The sequence below is a fragment of the Tachypleus tridentatus genome, chromosome 13, assembly GCF_004210375.1.
Source record: "Tachypleus tridentatus isolate NWPU-2018 chromosome 13, ASM421037v1, whole genome shotgun sequence".
Classification (NCBI taxonomy): Eukaryota; Metazoa; Arthropoda; class Merostomata; order Xiphosura; family Limulidae; genus Tachypleus; species Tachypleus tridentatus.
Genome location: NC_134837.1, coordinates 80,610,726 through 80,630,744, shown reverse-complemented (window position 1 = coordinate 80,630,744; position 20,019 = coordinate 80,610,726). Strand labels below are relative to the sequence as shown.

General features: G+C 34.5%; 1 protein-coding gene across 1 annotated transcript; it reads left to right on the top strand.

Moving 5' to 3' along the window:
- The first annotated feature begins 2,675 nt into the window (after nucleotides 1-2,675).
- On the top strand, nucleotides 2,676-19,472 carry LOC143236389 (uncharacterized). Its single transcript, XM_076474656.1, has 10 exons — nucleotides 2,676-2,954; nucleotides 5,575-5,643; nucleotides 8,334-8,396; nucleotides 9,370-9,417; nucleotides 9,782-9,853; nucleotides 10,941-10,988; nucleotides 12,419-12,445; nucleotides 16,681-16,722; nucleotides 18,119-18,155; nucleotides 18,936-19,472. Exons 1-10 carry the CDS (start codon nucleotides 2,838-2,840, stop codon nucleotides 19,031-19,033), a joined length of 621 nt encoding a protein of 206 aa, XP_076330771.1. The 5' UTR covers nucleotides 2,676-2,837; the 3' UTR covers nucleotides 19,034-19,472.
- The last annotated feature ends 547 nt before the right edge of the window (nucleotides 19,473-20,019 follow it).

Sequence of the window (20,019 nt, the reverse complement as noted above, 5' to 3'; positions counted from 1 at the left end):
GCGGCTGAAAGGGCGAGCATAAATGAACAAACTTAACATCATTAATATTGAGTTTAGATATTCTTTGTTTTTCCTATTCGAACCCGCAACCCTTAAAGTATAAGTCGAGTGTCCTAACACCTGGTCGTATTGGAGCTAAAATAATATAGTTAGTATTATTTTATGAGGGCCTGGCATGGCCTAGCGCGTTAATCTGAGGGTCGCGGGTTCGCGCCCGAGTCGCGCCAAACATGCTCGCCCTCCCAGCCGTGGGGGCGTTATAATGTGACGGTCAATCCCACTATTCGTTGGTAAAAGAGTAGCCCAAGAGTTGGCGGTGGGTGGTGATGACTAGCCGCCTTCCCTCTAGTCTTACACTACTAAATTAGGGACGGCTATCAAAGATAGCCCTCGAGTAGCTTTGTGCGAAATTCCAAAACAAACAAACAAACAATTATTTTATGATTTCAAATATCAGTAAACATCTTAAATCTTATAACGGTTTTAATGAATTCGGAAAATCAGTGTCACGATGTAACTGTTAACTACAAAGAATAAACGTATTTTAATGTGTCTACGATAACATCGATATAAACCAGGCAGTAACCAAAGTGTATTTGAAAACTATAAATTCAGTGATCTCTAAGACTAAGTTAAACAGACTAAGCTGAAAAGCTAACAGCTAAACTTAATAGATGCAGCTGTTCCTTTCTTCAGTTCCGTCGGAAAAAGGAAAAAAGGGAGCAGCTGCTCAGGTGTCATCTGGCTCTGAGTTATTAAACTATGCGATTCTAACCTAGTTTTAATGACCAGTGTGTACCAAGTTTTTAATTAATTTTTCAGAGTGATTTGTGTCGTATTTCTAGAAAATAAATCATGTTGTCTTTGAGGAGATTTTTGTTTATATTTGTATGGCTTTGGTCGTCTATAATTACAAAGTCTACTCTAGGCTCTTCAAAGGATACTCAAGTTTCAGCTGGTGTTGATGACATTTCAAGAGCTAATTCAGCACATCCCTATTTCTATGACGAACTAAATCGAGCCGATACTTAAGTGAGATTTGAAACTAAAATAGTTGTGTGTGCTTTCTTACAGCAAAGTCGCGGCGGGTTGTCTGCTGTGTTCACTTACGAGTATCGAGCCCCTGATTCTAGCGCTGTAAATAAGGAAGCTTACCGTTGGCCCATAGGGGCCATTAAAGTATTTATATCGACTGAACTGTAGAATGTAAATAAGAACTAAGTGTTGTTGTTTTTCGTGACCTTCCGAGGAAAATATCTTTTCTTTTTAAAACATCACCAAAGTTTTAGGAGCGCCCCCCAGTGCCACAGCGGCATGTCTGCAGACATACCATGCTAATACGTGGGTTTTGTCTAGCTTTGTGCTTAACTACAAACATACGAGGCCTGGCATGACTAGGTGGTTAAGGCGCTCGACTCGTAATATGAGGGTCGCGGGTTCGAATCCTCGTGACAGCACAATGACACGCCCTATTCACCTGCGAGGGTGTTATAATGTAACGGCTGATTGCACTATTTGTTGGTAAAAGAGTAGCTCTAGAGTTGGCGATGGGAGGTGATGATTAGTTGCCTTTTTCTAGTCTTACAGTGATAAATTAGGAATGGCTAGAGCAGGTAGTCCTTTAGTATCTTTGGATGAAATTCAAGAACTAACCGAAATACCTACCTCCATTACGTATTAATTTAAAATGACAATATGTTACTCATGAAACTTGTAACGTATTGTTAAGGAGAGCAGTGCCTTCTATGAGAAAAATAATATATATACATATATATATATCCTAGTTATTGAAATGACAAACTAATAAAATAAAATATAATTATAATAATCGAATAAAATAACATTGTATAGCAAAATTCTTATAAAGAGCAGGGATATCGAAACGATGTATTAGTTAGTTAACTAATATTAATATAAACAACTACTATCATAATAAATATGGCCCTGCATGGCCAGGTGGGCTAAGGCATTCGACTTGTAATCTGAGGGTCGTAGGTTCGAATTCCGGTCGCACCCAACATGCCCACCCTTCCAGCTGTTGGGGCGTTATAATGTAACAGTCAATCCCAATATTCGTTAGTAAAAGAGTCGCCCAAAAGTTGGCGGTGATGACTAGCTGCCTTCCTTCTAGTCTTACACTACTAAATTAGGGACTGCTAGTGCAGATAGCCTTCGTGTAGCTATGCACGAAATCTAAAAAAAAAAAAAACTTAATAAATATAACTTTAAATTAACAAAAATATTTACTGAGCGCATAGCGATTACAAGATACTTTCTGGCCCACTCTGTAATACTTTTTCTTTCTTTTTTTTTTTTGCTTTTCATTAACTGGTGTACATTTGTCACTCTTTTTATTTTAGCACAAAGCTGCACACTGAGCTATTTGCACTTTGCTCAGCGTGAGGAATTGAACCCCAGATTTCAGCATTGTATATTTAACGCTAGCCCACCGGCAGACACGAAGTATTTCGTTTGACTAGTTACTCTCTAATAACGTCAATACAACACGTCGGCTTGTGGAGGACAGGAAAGTGGGGTATAATGACACGGATATGATGGGGAGAGGGGGGTCATTGAGGTATTTCTAACCAGTTTTCGTATTTGCCTCGGGCTGTAAACTAACCAGTTCAATTTGTTTTCGCTTAACTGCATTCCGAATCGAGGTTTAACAAATTCCACAGAAAAACTTAAGTTTGAAAGGTAACGTCTGAAAAGTCACGGCTATCCTCGAGAACTTGAACCTTAATGTTCAGTGAAATTTCCAGTTCAAGTTCGTTTTCTGACGTGCTAGTAGTCTGTAACCACCGCTCCAAGTCTAACTTACCACTATCACAACAATGGATTCTCCTGTTATTTTAGTAGCAATGTTTGCAGTGTTCTTACAGACTTTCTCCGAAACGTTGGCGGCTCCTACAAACGAAAGCAATGAAACTATCCTAGATATAAAAAACATGGTGAGTGTAGTAGTCCTTTAACAGATGTAGAAGAATTTATAACAAAAACAATTTGATGTCATGTTGTCATTTACATCAAATGAACAAGATATTTGTCTTACTCGATAAAACAAAACACCCTAAAATCGAAACTATTTACTATCGCGAAAGTTTTGTTGTCCATTCTGTATCGAATTTTAAATAATAAATATAAAAATCAAATTAAAGAACTGTGTCATTCGTTCTAAATATTTCTTTATGGTACTAAGTTATTGAAAGTTTTGGCTTTCAAATATTTTCTCATAAAACATTCAACAATGAAAATTGCATGTACACCGTTTTAGTGTCAGTTCTGGTTTTAGTTTATAAATAACATAACATGTCTTTTTATTGTTAACACTTGTTTATTTGTATAAGTGCAAAGCTGAACAATGGGCTATCTGCGCTGTGCCCACCGAAAGATTGATACCTCGAATTACTACCTAACCCATCAAGCGTACTTTTGAGTCATTGAAAGTTTGTTTTTTTAATGTTCAATGTTACATTTGTATATATATTTCTTTAACGTATCATGTTATTTCAAGTTTTGGTTTTAGAATGTTTTCTCATAAAACATTCAACAATGGAAGCATATAAACCGTTTTAGCATCAATTGTGACATAGATATACATATATAGATGTTTTTGTATGTACGTCAACAAACATACTCTTCTTTTCATTACTAATAAATTATGAATCATGGCTATATACCTATACACACAGTAACAACTATAACCAAACATTTATCTGTACAATAATTTTTAGGGACACAAAATAACAACCTGAAATAGCTTCAAACCGGATAAACGAACTGAATTAAACCTCTCGGATAAAAACGCTCAAACTACAATAATGCTAAACAATTTAACATGTTTTTTTTAGCTCAAGTACGGTGATACCCGCACTCTTACTCTATGCTCTACGCACTTGTCTTTGTACTCACGTTGTCTATTCGCTATGGTTGAACGTTTATAAAGATGAATCGCCTTGTTCCGGGGTCTTTAACCTCCGGCTGTGCCCAGAGTCTAACAACTTTACGCGTGTTTTGCCGATAGAAAAATAGTACACTTGAAACCACTTCGTTATAGAAAGAACATGACTCCCTCTTTCCCCTCGAAACAGTGGCTTAGAAATAAAACTGATGGCTTACAACGTTACAAGTTTGGTTTTGATACTCTTGGTGGACACGTTACCGATTAACCATTGTACAGCTTTGTACTTAATGACAGACAAACGAACATAATTCTTTTAGTTGTGGGAAAGACCAGTTTTTTAGTCATGAAATGAACGACTTGTAGCTCATAAATACAACTATTATTGTAAAACAGTTGGTCTCGTATCTCGGATATTTACGACAAATTAAGAAAAACTTGAAGTCTACATAAAGAATTCGGTAAAAGCATGGTTGCACTGATTGCTTGGAGAGGCCGTTTAAAATCAGAATAGTCAACAGAAAAATTAAGGTAAACTTCACTGTAAGGAATAAACCTATTATTGACTGGAGTATACACTATATATAAACACACACAGGTGAGTCTGCACAAATTTCTTAGATAAACCTAGATACATTTATAAACCAATAATCCAGGAAATTAACTTCTGGAACTTTTATTTTTAATGTAGAGTAACATCGGTGTTATGTGGCTTTTCAAGTAGCAGGCTTCCATGTTAGACTTGACTCGTGTTTTCGTTTGTTTATTTAGAATAAAACCATAAAACCACTTCATTGTATAAAAAAGGAAATATCAAATTCATCAATTGAAAGACGATTCAGTTTTTATAAAAAAAAGTCTCAAGTGAAATGATTAAAACAAAACTCACTGCTTCCATAAAAGTCATTCAAGTGAGTAGACTTTAAGCTTGTTTGTTTGTTTTTGAATTTCGCACACAACTACTCCAGAGCTATCTGTGCTAGCCGTCCCTAATTTAGCAGTATAAGACTAGAGGGAAGGTAGCTAGTCATCACCACCCACCGCCAACTCTTGGGCTACTCTTTTACCAACGAATAGTGGAATTGACCGTCACATTATAACGCTCCGACTCGTAATCTGAGGGTCTTGGGTTTGAATCCCTGTCATACCAAACATGTTCGTCCTTTCAGCCGTGGGGGTATTATAATATGACAGTCAATCTCACTATTCGTTGGTAAAAGAGTAGCCCAAGAGTTGGTGGTAATAACTAGCTGTCTTCCCTCTAGTCTTACACTGCTAAATTAGGACGACTAGCTGAGATAGCCCTCGTGTAGTTGTGCGCGAAATTCAAAAACCAAACCAAATCAGTTTTCTAAAACGTATTGCTATGAAGCAGTATACCATTCCTTAAGTATCTTCGTAACGAGCTTGTGGCAGTATGTGGCAATCAATATTTTCATAATTATTTGAAAGAGTATTACGAGAGGTATTGCTGTTAATTTATATATAGACTAATTTACACTTGTTCTGATTGTGTACGCACGTTGTCCCTGTGTTCTTCAAAGGAAAGTTCTTGATACGTTCTTACTACTTCAAGGTCTATTTGACATTTTAAGAGTGCTGTAAAAATTTTAAAGAAATTTGTATCGAATTTGTGAAAATCTAATAAAATATTTAACTGAAATTTACAGGAGCCGACTCTTCTATCCGAGAACTGGGGTTTATGTGAGCCGCTGAAGACACCCTTAGACCTACCAGAGGTAAGGCAGTGCTGTGAAAACGCTTATAAATAATTTTAAAAAACCTGAGCGAAGATAGTAATTTAGTTTATAAGTACTGACTACACTACGTTCCCTGATAAAAGTACAGAATCGAAATTCAAAATTTCAATTACGAATCATTTTAAATAACTATAAATATCTGTTTGAGATAATATTTTATTATGAATACATGGATCCGTAGTATTTTAAAGTATATATATATATATATACATTATATATATAGTAGAAATATTTATGTGAGTATTAAAACCTTTTATTTAAAACACAAAACAAGTAATAGATTACATCATCAGTTTAAGATGAGGACCTGATAATGATCTAAACAGGTCGAAAGGTTGTTACACGTATTTTAAATAAAAGATTTTAATGCCCATATTGGTATTACTACAATATATATATATATATGCTTTCTTAAAGTGGTTTCCTTGACATCATGTAAGCCTACGTATATATATATATATATACAAACTAACGAAATTATAACATTGTTGTATAAGGACAGTATGTCGCCATGTATCACCCTTTAGAGAATAATACATTTCTCAAGTGGATAAACATAATTTTTTTCCACAATATTCATATAAATATATACATATACAGTACTGTACGAAAGTGATGGGACAAAGTCAAAAATTATATTTCAGGCTATTTCAAAAAGAAAATGGAAGGTAAATCATGGGTCAAACATCAACATTTTACTGATCTTCCTATTTAGTACAACATAAACTCAGTGGAAGTGTTTCAGTTCAGCAAACAGTTCATAATATGTGTTCCCCTTTTGCTTTAATAAATGCAGACACTCTTTCAGGCGTTGTTGTAACATATTTAATCAAAGTGTCCTTTGGGAGTTTACTCCATATGTCTCTTAATCACTTCTACAGAGTTTCTTTGGAAGTAACTTTTGATTTGTGAAGTTTTTGATTTATCAAATCCCAAATCTACTCAATTTGGTTGAGATCTGAGCTCTGTGGGGACATTGCATCATTTGAATGACTCTAGGAGCTTTGTTCTTAACTAAATAGTCTCCGCATAAGTTATATAAGTATTTGGGGTCATTATCTCCTTGGTACTAGAATCCTTCAGCAATAATACGTAAACCATTGGATTATACCATAAGGAATAAGCATCTGATGGTACTTGCGACGGTACATTATTCCATCTATTTTGCAAATATCTTCTGTTACCTCAGCAGAAAAATACCCACAAGCCAATACACTGCCTCTCACATTCTTCATACTAGGTGATGTGCATTGAGGTTAGTATATTTCATCTTTCTTATACTTTGAACCAGCTATTTTAAACTTAGACTCACTTATTTTCCAATCACCAACAGTCCAGTTTTTGTAATTTATAGCAAATTTCGGTATCATGACAATATTTGAAGATTGAAGTAAAGGTTTTTTAACTACTACACGACCAAATATTCCAATCTAGTTAAGTATTCTTTATACTGTAGATGTGGACACTTTTCTGTCATTTGGTACATGGTTGTTAATCTCATACTTGAGATCAGTGTCACTCTTCCTTCTGTACCTAAGGCTACGTAAACGAAGATACTTAACATCAGTATCATTACGTTTAGGTTTTCTGCCTCTTCCTTTCCAATTTACCTGTCTAGGTCTCACGATCTAGGGTGCACTTGATAGTGTTTGAGGAGCATTTCATGTCTGTAGCAATTTCTCGGAGAGTTGAACCACCATCAGGTAAAGCTTTTATGTGATCTCTCTAGTCTACTGACAATTCTCTATGTTTTTTGGGCTGTGGCATGACAACAAAACTTAATATATAGCTTTAAACACTGTTGCTATCAAGGTTTATTTGTGGTGTACTATTAAATTCATTTCTTCCAGAAAATGCTGGTACCATATGCTAACTCATTTCTAGCTTCTTTCTATAGAGTCAAAACACCATACGTAGTATCATGACAGCTCTTTCAGACCGTAAATTTAATCAGTATGTTCATTCAAACAGAATCCTTATGACATACCCTTGATACAAGTATATGGGAATTATAAAAAGTGACAAGTATTCTCACCCTGGCTCATTCAGTTGTTATCAGAGGTCAGTGAAGCATTACCATAATGCTGAAATTTGCATGCTGTAATGGCATAAACAAACCAGCTCCATAAAATGACCAAATATTCTTTTCTCCTAACACTTTTGCACAGTACTGCATGCTTCATTAGGAAACAAATACAAGGTTAAATAATAGATTTTTGTCGGCAACTTTTGTGATCGAAAGCTTTGAAGAAGAGAATGGATTACAGTTCAATAGCAGACGACTAACTGATGAGAAACAAAGCTACAAAAACTTCGTGAAGTTCACCTCTACCTTTCATAGTTTTAGTTTGACGTTTTAAGTATGTTTCGCTAATACATTTTCTTCTGATTATATGATGTTACTAGTGGCGCTGATTTTTCACAAATATTCATAAACTGATACATTCAATGTATCTCTTTGAAAATGGATATAGGAATGATGGAATTTAATAAAATATAAACGGTTTGAGCCAGAAAATCGGAATCTGGGAAAAAAACAACACTTTTTTTCACACAGTAGAAATTGTATGCTTAAGCATAGTTTAGTTTTTGAGTTTTACAGTTAATCTAAGAACAAGTTTCGTATATTTTTATAGTTTCTATCTATAAGAATATTGCTGTCTGTATAGGTTAATGACAACAAAGTATGGCAGCGATGTGAACGCCAGGTGGCTCCACATGCACATGTAGATGTGAGTACATTATCTTTCATAATACATCTATTCATTTTGTGTATACTTAATGAGCTAATCTCAAAAATATACGTACAACCTTGTCACTGGTTTTTGGGAGTACCAGCTGTACGTGTGTTATTAAGGAGCAAATCAGTATGTTTGACCTTTAACCTAACGTTTTTTTTATCAATAATTTCGATAAAGAGCGAAAATGTTCCTGAAACTTTACATTAACTAGAAACGAATAATTCTCTCTTTATCGAGTAATTCATTTATCTGCATATTAATAGTTATATTTGTTTCCTTAACCAGAAGTTTCGTCATCAGGTTTAGCTAAGTACCTTATAATTGCCGCCCCGGTGGAACAGCGGTGTGTCTGCGGACTCACACCGCTAAAACCGAGTTTCGATACCCGTAATGGACATAGCACAGGTAGCCCATTATGCAGCTTTGTTCTTAAGTCCAAACAAACCAAATACATTATAATCATACTAATGGAAATCGACAAATTTGTTTTTCGTCTTACACTTTTTGCAACAGCTATTGGTCGCGTACGTAATTTATTTTCAGAAGGCTTTTTTTTAAAGAGTGACAAGCTGTTCTGTGAAGTTAGAATGTTATAAAAAGTAACATTAAGATCGGAGAGGGCTTAAACCATTCAGAAGAGTTTGTTTGTTTGTTGGAAGCTAAGGACAAAGCTACACATTGGGCTATCTGTGCCCTGCCTTCCAAGGGTATCGAAACCTTGTTTATAGCATTGTAAGTCAGCAGACATACCGCTGTGTCTCTGGGGTGCAGATAGAAGAAGAGTATCAGTGCACTGAGTGTGCATGTTTGGTTTGAGAGCTGTCTTAGCTGTTGAACTTGTCCTTTCCCTCCCTCTTCCTAAACAATACATGACCTTCTCTGTCAATTCAAGAGATCTTTTATAAATTTACCACCTTTTCATAAATATTTAATGTACTAGACGCTTTGCTTTAATTTATTACAGGACTATATATCAGGCATCAGCCTCTGCATGTTAAGAAAGCTTGGATGGGTAAGTTCTTTTTTTTATGTTATTGTTTATCGTGGTCATATCTTTCTTCCTTGTTAGTACCCCAGCCACTTAGGCAGCTAATTTATAGTCTATCATGAGACTGAGCAGCTAGTGATTTGAGCTTACCGTGTGTATCGCATTATTTAATTTTATATCCTTAATAGATTTAGACAATTTTATGAACAATATAACGTTATCTCAAGCTGATTTCTTTGTACATGTGGCATATGCATATATACATCAAATGACAACTTTCTGAAATATTTACTCAACCATATATATTTTAAGGTCATTTAAATAGAATTATGAGAAAAAAAACACTCAATTTTTAGCATCACTAATTTTATATATGATTGGAATACAGATTCTCGATAATGGAGATATAGAATTCGACAAATACTTAGAACACTTTGAGCGTATTGGTCTGGACATGGAGGTAAGGCATATGATTGTTATTTTTAAAACATACTAAATAAGATTTTGGTCCAAAATCTTTATATGCATTGTGTTTTATCTCCTTATAATACTAAAATTATGTCATAGTAATCTAGTTTTCTCTTGAGAGCCAAATGGCGTCCACAGAAACGCACGTGTGGTTCTATGTTTTGTATATAAAACGTACATTTAAATTTTTTTTAAAGTTATGTATAAATTACGATGTTGTTATTCCGTTCCTTTCAACAATGAAGATGAGAAGTCAGATAACACTCCCATAAACGGATCACTTCGTTGTTTTTAATAATTAACTTTGTATTTCGTTCTTTACTGTAACAATGGTCAGTTTTACAATGTTGAACGTTGAATAACATGAAGGCTTTACTTGGAGCAAAACATTCTTATTTATTGGGTGAAAACACAGAACTGTTATTATTTCTGAAAATGAGACAAATTGTTTAATTATCCATGATAATAGCACGTTATTCGATGAACCATACATCTCAGATGTGCCACTGCGGCGAAGGACAATGTAAGTCAAATTTATATACATTTGTAAGTTTACAAACTTTAAAGTACCAGAACATAAGGAGTTTACGTTCAAGTCCATCACCTGCCAGTGTGTACATAAAGGGCACGAGTAGTGAGTTGTTAATATTATTTCAAGCCCTCTTTACCCAAAGGTTAGTGTGCAATTCTCCACAATGATTCTGATCTTCTCAACTTATTGAAAAATGGATTGCACATTTTATATGTATATATGAAAATTCTTCAACATCCAATATGTTAGGCTTCCAGTCTTTTTGCAAAGTTTTCATAAATTTAAATTTCATATCGTTTATTAGCTCTTATGGTTTTGCTTTTAACCTTATACAAAAAATTATTGTGCGTGTAGAAATATTGGTATTATCAACTTATTGTTTTTATGAACTACAATGTTTTATAGTTGTCATACAGTTAATTTATTGAGCTATTAATATATTATTTTTTATGTCCTTGTTTAAAATATTTAAGACGTTTATCTTGTTAATGGTTAGTTCCGTGTTAAAACGTTCAAATACTAAAAACAATACTTTTCTTCGATCCAGACTTTGAATAAAACGGAAGAGGCCCATGTGAAATGCAGATCTTTAGCGGTAAGTACTGGAAGTCTCATCTTACGGTTGTGTTATTTATTTATAATAATAAAAAAGAAGACAGCTAATAATTGCATCTCAAAGTTCAGTTTTCTTGACACTCACACAACAACTGTTAGATATTATAAAACTACGTTAGATACTGAACTCCCTTTAAATTCTTAATTTAACTTTACGTTAGCTTTACTTATGTGTGTTTTCTTACAGCAAAGCCACATTGGGCTATCTGCTGACTCCACCGAGAAGAATAGAACCCATTATTTTAGCGTTGTAAATCAATAGACTTATAGCTGTATCAGCGGGGAACTTTTCTTGATTTCCAGTATATCTTGGACTCCGTTATGTAAATAATCGATCCAAATTTTCAATATGTTTATATACAAAATGGAGACTACACTCTTTTCCCCTAGGCCCGGCACGGTCAGGTGGCTAAGACACTCGACTCGTAATCCGAGGGTCGAGGGTTAGAATCCACGTCACACCAAACATACTCGCCCTTTCAGTCGTGTTGGCGTTATATTGTGACGGCCAATCCCACTATTCGTTGGTAAAAGAGTAGTCCAAGAGTTGGCGGTGGGTGGTGATGACTAGCTGCCTTCCCTCTAGTCTTATACTGCTAAATTAGGGACGGCTAGCGCAGATAGCTCTCGTGTAGCTTTGCGTGAAATTCAAAACAAATCAAACCAGGTTTATTTTCCGAAACATTCCCACACTTACACCAAGTTTGATTTACTTTCAGGTTTGTTTTCCGAAACATTCCCATCAAGCTTCACTCACTGTGACACTAATAGGCATGACAGCCACCAGATTTAAAATTTTTAGAGACTAGACTAATAGACACGACAGCATCCAGATTTAAAGTAGATACCTCTAGTGTCTAGACTGAAAACTAGAATTCAAATAGATATCAAATCTGACTTTAATGTCACAAATGCTGGCATGTATGGAGACTACATTAGATACTAATTAAATTCACAACTAGAAGTTGAAACATGCATTAAATCTGACACCAACCTGACATTAAACTCACAAGTTAACTAGAAGTTGAAACAGACATTAGATCTAGCACTAAACTCACAAATCAATTGGAATTTGAAACAGATATGAGATCTAACATTAAGCTAACAAAACAATTAGAACCTGAAACAGGCATCAAATACAACACTAACAATACAACCGCAAGTAGCAAATATCGTACAAGAATATGGCAAATGTTTAAATGTTTCTCGTACACATTTAGACTTTGGAAAAAAAAAATGTTTCCTGGTTAACACTGCTATTTTATCATTTTACGATATAAGTAGATTATAGAACATTTTAGAGTTTCTTCTATGCTATAAATTCCCTTTTAAAAATAAATGTTATTTGTTTCAGGTTAACAATTGTTTTTACACATGCTACTAGAACTGTTATCTTGTTTCATTTTTCAGTTTCAGGAGACAGACTTCAAGGATCAGGTAAAAGTTTCCTTTTTTTGTCGTGGTTTTTCTCCTGTAATTCTAGCTGATATTTTTAGTCACGTTTATAAAAGAGGCGGTGATATCAGGTCTTGGAAATTTTAACTGTATATACATATATATGAATCAGAAATGATAAAATGAAATCGAAACTCAAAATTATGTCTCCATTATCATTTCGTGTTGTCGGAAACATAATTTTGAGAGTCAGTTTTATTATATTATTTCTGATTTACATCAATTTCATTATTGTTTTAAAATGCTTATTTTAATCGCCTATGAGCAATTAATATATTGCGTAGCATTATGTATATATATGTAGATAGATTTATTATGGTCATATAAAAATGCCGCTTACAGTTTTTACAACAAATCAACCATCTTCCGATCTGGTTCAACAGTTACCAGTGTTTAGAAACAGTTCCTAAAATTAGTAATAATATTTAATGTATAGATACCTTAATGGCTCAGCAGTAAATCTGAGGGCTTATGACATTAAAGATCGGGTTTCACTAGTTGTGGTAGACATAACGTAGACAGTCTATTATGTATTTTGCATCATTATTTTATTAAATGCCACTTCAACCTCATTTGCTTCGCAATTTAGAAACAACTTAAATATTATTAATAACACTACGTAACACAAACTTTGTTCCTGGATAGTATGTGTTATTTTTTAATTGCTTATGTTGTAAAAGTACAGAAAATGGCCATTATTTCTTTCAAACTTTGCTTTTGTGACCTGGATAACGAAATTTAGAAATTAACATATTTTATATGTAAAAACGGGAAAATTTGCACATTTTCATTTACATAAGGTCTGAATAAAACAACGTATGAATCAAGGTATACATGTATTTATACTAAAGTTACACAAAAATGTTTAGAAGTGAGTAGTTTTTCGAGATTTACGACTGTAATGTAAATCACTTTCACGTACATTTAATAGCCCCCAAATATAGTCTCCCATCATGTTTTCGTTATATGCTCCTTGGCAGCGGCGTTCAAAGTCCAGTATATCTCGGTGGAAGCGCTCGCCTTGCTCCTCTGAGTATGTTCCCATGTTCTCCTTGAATCTATCAAGATGAGCGTCAAGGATGTGAACTTTCAGGGTCATCCTGCAGCCCATTTCGTGTAGTTCTTTACCAGAGCCTCAACAGTTCCACATAATTTTCGGCCTTGTGATTGCCCAAGAAGCCCCGAACCACTGCGACAAAGCTGCCCCATGCTTTTGTTTCATTCCTACTGAGCTTCTTGGGGAATTCTGTGCACTCCAGGATCTTCTTTATTTGTGGTCCAGTAAAGACACCAGCTTTGACCTCTGCCTCAGGCAGCTTAGTGAAGAAGTCTCGAAGGTACTTGAAGGCTGCAGACTCCTTTTCAAGATATGTGACAAATTGTTTCATAAGACTCAATTTTAAGTGAAATGGTGGGAACAATACCTTCTGGTGCCTCCCCACAGAGAACTCGGTCTGTTGTGGCCAGTGATTCCTTGTAGGCTTCATACATTTTAGCAGATTTTGTCACAGAGTACTTTTTCGCTCTTGTCTTGATAAATTGTCCACATACATAGCAGAATGCGTCTGGAGAATGCTTGCAGCTTCTTGATGGCATTTCTCATAAAATCAGATAGGTCTATGTGTTCACTTAGGCAGCTAGAACTAAACTGAAGTGGTGAGTGGTGAGCTCCTGTATATATATTACTATGGAAAGTTCAAGAAAATTCTATAAGGTTCTTGAAAATTCTTGTAAGTTCGAGAAAATTCTCTATCAGCTACTCAGCACTGAATCTATCTGGAATGTTCTGAAAATGAGTAAATTTCTAAATTTCATTATCCAGGTCACAAAAGCAAAGGTTGAAAAGAAAAATAGGTCTTTTCCATTTACTTTAGGCATAAGCAATTGGAAAATAACACTTTCTGCCCAGGAACAAGAAAAAGTAAAAATATTGTGACATAGTGTAATACCTTAAAATATCAGCACACATCAACCATGTTTTCATTGCAGAAAATACGTAATTATTCTTCCCACGTCACACTAATCTGATCATCACATTTAAATGAGACATGAAGATTTCATGCAAACGCTTTTATTTAACAGTTCCTAAATTCATTCTCATGTAAGTGACTGAACAAAGCAAACCGAAGAAAATATATCTACTCTTACGCCAAAAAAAAACAGACGATGATAAAAAACTGTTGTTTAAGCTCGAGCTTGGTTGTTAATTTCGAATTAAAACGAGTAGCTATGTATGCTAATTTTTAATTTAATTTAAAATACGTTTGGCAGCTTAAATAACATGACAACTACTGAATTATTAACCCTGGTTTGTTTTTTTTTGCAGCTAACTAATTCTATTTCTATCCGTGTGTGACATGTAATATCCGTAACTGGTCACGTCTGTATGTCTTGCAACTATTTTTCATTTAACACTGAAGTCATTATCACTAAATTCACATTTGTCATTAGTCCCTGATGTACACCTGGAGTTAACTATTCGATTTTAAGTTTTGTAGTTACCGACAGAGTGCGCTAGTATATTCAAATATCATAAAAACTTCACCCTTCACTAAATGGTTAGAAAGTTTTCTGTATTAATTATAGGTAATGAAAACAAAGCTACCAATGATGGAGTAAAAATACAAAAAGTAATACTTATTAAGGATAGATACCCAAAACCTAACTTAAATTACTTATTAATCATAAATCAGGTTGTTATAATAGTTGCTATTTTTTAGCACAAACCTACATAGGAAATATATGCACATTGTCCACCACGGAAAGTTGAGCCCCGGATTTAAGCGTTATAAGCCTGTAAGCTTACCATTAACTCACCGAGCGACGTGATTATAAGAAGACTGTGATGAATTTAACCTAATTACTATAGTTATTGTTAGTAGTCTGTTCAATAAAAAAATTTGGCCCAGCATGGCCAAGTGATTAAGGCACTCGACTTGTAATCTGAGGGTCGCGGGTTCGAATCCCCGTCACATCAAACATGCTCACCCTTTCAGCCGTGGGGGCGTTATAATGTGACGGTCGATCCCACTATTCGTTGGTAAAAGAGTAGTCCAATAGTTGGCGGTGGGTGGTGTTGACTAGTTGCCTTCCATCTAGTCTTACACTGCTAAATTAGGGATGGCTAGCGCAGACAGCCCTCGTGTAGCTTTGCGCGAAATTCAAAATCAGTCAATCAATAAATAAATTACATAACGTTATATAGGTTCTTATGTATATAAACCGCTTTACTCACCTGAGCTATATAATATGTTAATCGATAACAATCATGTAGTGCACTTTTGAAAAGTCAGTCTGAACTATCCAAGGTCTCAGATAGATGAAAATGGTAAAAGAGTGACACAGCCTAGAATGAAGCACTCACAGTAATCCTAGTTTATATAATTAAAATAATTATAAATTTTTAAACGTGGCGATGTGGATAAAACGGCATAAACTAAAGAAGGGGAAACGTTTCTTTCACGCTAACTAATAAGCCAGAATTCGAGGGTTGATGGTTACCACAAAACACTCACTCACACTTTGGAGGTGTGGATTCCTTATAAATGTGACGATCAAATCCCACTATTCAGCCAGACAAGAAAAACTCGACAGTTAGGTGCTGTTGACTAGCTAGCTGCCTTCATTCTAGTCTGTTAGCACAAAACTAAGGATGGCTATGCACACGTAGCCCTTAAATAACAATATATTTAACCTTGGGATAAACGCCGTCTTCTTTATGTATGCAAAAACGGCTCGTTTGGGTTGAGAAAATATTTTACGTAGAAGAGCGAACAACGTTTCGACCTTCTTCGGTCATCGTCAGGTTCACAAAGAAAGAAAGAGGTAACTGGCCGGAAGCTGACGTGAACCTGACTATGACCGAAGAAGGTCGAAACGTTGTTCGCTCTTCAACGTAAAATATTTTCTCAACCCAAACGAGCCGTTTTTGCATATATATTTATCTACAACTGGGTTTTCTCGACATCGCCGTCTTCTTTACATAATTGTTCTTATCTTTTCGCAACGCAAAACTGATTTGCTTAATTTTGATTATATCGTAGTTTAAGAGTCAGAGAAGAACATTCACATTTTGTGATAGTTTTTCCACTATGTATTTACGTTTGTACCAAATAAATTGTATAACAAAACGAGCGAAATAAGGTTAAGAATTTTAGTTGTGATATATTTTTTATGTTTTTGTAACTAACTCTTAACGAATGTTTTTATATGATTAGGATCGGGTGTACGTGACCTGTATATTTAATCACTTTAGTGTGGTAAGTGGATTAAAATATTTGTTTAGGAAAATATTCGTTTTTGTTTTTTAGCATATATAAGAGAATAAATACATACATTGAAAAACTAGAATCTTGTAATGGTAAAAGCAGGGCTAGCAGAATTATAGTATTGGGTTTATATCTTACATCCTTGTATATATCATTACATTATTATAATGTACTGTTAGAACTATAACAAAAACGGTGTACGTTGGGTGATATAGTTTTCACAGAAATCGTAGGTGGTTGATAATATCAGATTTCTATTTTTATGTCCTTGGAGGCTACTGTCATGTCCACAACCGCCTGTAGACGGTGAGTGGTGCGTTGTGATTTCTAGCAACCAGATCAAAACTTACGGTGGTACCTTGTGGTTTCTAGCAATCAGATCAAAACTCACGGTGGTACCTTGTGGTTTCTAGCAATCAGATCAAAACTCACATTGGTATGTTGTGGTTCCTATCAAACAGATCAAAACTCACAGTGGTATCTTGTGGTTTCTAGCAACCAAATCAAAACTCATAGTGGTATCTTATGGTTTCTAGTAACCAGATCAAAACTCACGGTGGTACCTTGTGGTTTCTAGCAATCAGATCAAAACTCACGGTGGTACCTTGTGGTTTCTAGCAATCAGATCAAAACTCACATTGGTATGTTGTGGTTCCTATCAAACAGATCAAAACTCACAGTGGTATCTTGTGGTTTCTAGCAACCAAATCAAAACTCATAGTGGTATCTTATGGTTTCTAGTAACCAGATCAAAACTCACAGTGGTACCTTGTGGTTTCTAGCAATCAGATCAAAACTCACGGTGGTACCTTGTGGTTTCTAGCAATCAGATCAAAACTCACGGTGGTACCTTGTGGTTTCTAGCAATCAGATCAAAACTCACATTGGTATGTTGTGGTTCCTATCAAACAGATCAAAACTCACAGTGGTATCTTGTGGTTTCTAGCAACCAAATCAAAACTCATAGTGGTATCTTATGGTTTCTAGTAACCAGATCAAAACTCCCTAAATCTGTAACTTGTTTCCTAGATTTACATCTGTTGTTTTAATGGAGAGAACATTCCCAATGCTCTGATCACAAACATTTTGTCTTTAAAATGACACCATTTATACTTTTGGATAATTATACATGATTTTGTTAAAATTTTATCATCACATTCCTGGCGAGATTAGTTTATTTATGTACTGCTATATGCACATTTTATAAATGTTACAATATAGACAGTACGTTTAAGCTATTCAATAAATTATTATTTATAAAACCATTATTTGTTTACTGTTTTGATTAAAATATATAAAAGCATTGTTAAAAAAATTATGTGTTTTTTCACTGTTTATCGATTCTACATATTTTTTACAGTTTTAAGAATTGGTTGATATCTTACAGGTTTGCGGTGTGGATTTTAATAAAGGAAGGAAAGAAGGTAAAACACACAACAGGTTTTTCAACTTGTAGTGTTATCAATCATTTCGATTAGTTTTTAAAGAACGGTAAGGAAATTATTTACTTTTGAAAATAGGTGTACAAAAATGAAATATTCTTGAAAACGAATTTTTTTTTCTTAAAGCAAAGTCATTCATATCAAATTATTTAATTTTGAAAATAGGTGTACAAAAATGAAATATTCTTGAAAACGAGTATGTTGCCATATCGGTCTATCTGCTGAGTCCACCGAGGGGATCGAACCCATGATTTTAGCGTTGTAAATCCGTAGACTTACCGCTGTATCAGCGGGAGACTCTTAACGACGAAATCTAATTAATTAGCGCTATGACCGACAAAAATATGTTTAGCTTTAGGGAAACCAAATGCTTTACTTCAGCAAGAAATTTTTTTTTTCGGTGGATACTAATTATAAATTAATAACCAGCATAAAAGTTATCTTTTCGTTACTAAACTTTGAGTGTAAAATAAAAAGTTAATAAATGCTATCTAGTTTTAAAAGGCCAAAAAGACAGAAGTTGCAACTTTTATTTCAGTTTTGAGATACGTTATATGAAGTTTTTTGAAAAATGGCTCGCCGCTTACGTTCCCTTGTATATGAAAGAACACATACTCCACGTGACCACGTGCAGCTATTAACTTATAAATGGTTATTGATCTCTTTTGCTAGTTTATTTTTGTTTGGTTTGGTTCCTTGGATTTTAATTAAAATTATACCAAAATAACTGTTCAATTGATCATTTTATTCTGTGTTGGGCAGGATATCTCCCAGGTGTCACAGAACTACTCTTTATTCCACGGACTGGACCTGTACACGTCATCGACACCATCTATGTTAATGCGAGTGACCGTCGATAGGTAGCAGTATTGTACAATAATAGCGATAAAGAGTTTCTGGTGGTTTATAAATCAGTGTCTTAGTTATATGGGATATTTCTTGAATAACGTGAAAAAATACCGTATAAAAAGACTTTTAAAAAAGAAATTACTGCGTTTAAATACACTCTGGTAACGAAGCTATTGTCCTCGTTTGAACCTTGGAGAACTTACTTTTATTCCATTGGCTGTTTTACGTGTTTATCCTATTATGTTATTTTTAATAAAGTCTATTGATTCTGCGACTCTGGTATTACAAGCAACTAAACCAGGATAAAACCATAATTTATTTAATATATTATTATTTATTTGATAAAAAACAACATTCTGTACTATAACTACAAGGTCAACATCGAAATATTTTAATAATTCTTCTCACTTTAGGATTGTACTTTAGTCAAATAATTCATTTGTGAATTTTTATTAAACTAATGTTCAAACTCAAAATAAAAAGTCATATGAAATTATGTTTATGTACATAAATAATTTCTTTAATTTGGTGTATCTTGTTTTGAAAAATAATATTTTTTAAGCTTTATTTTGTTTCATAACTATATTTTCCAAGTCACAAAACTGTTTACTGGACATATAAAAAAAATCGCTTTTCGAAATGAGGATCAGCAAGTACACTAAATAATTACGGTAGTTCATTCAGCAAACAATATCAAGCACATGAGTGTTTGTACGTCATCCAGACAAAATCCATTTTAATAAAGTAGAATGATACCAAAAATTCATCCGAGCAAATAGTTTAGGATTTTTGATATTATGCGTCATTTAATGTGGAAGTGAGAATTTGGCTTCTATGACTTTATTCCAAAGGCTTCTCTTGACAAAAGCTGAGAAAGATCGCGTGAATAGTTTCTATCTCATCGATTAGAGACTAATACGATTCGTCCATAAATGTCTAAACGTCACGTGTGTCACTCTTGGATTGATCAGAGTCGTTTGAGTTCTGTATTAAAACG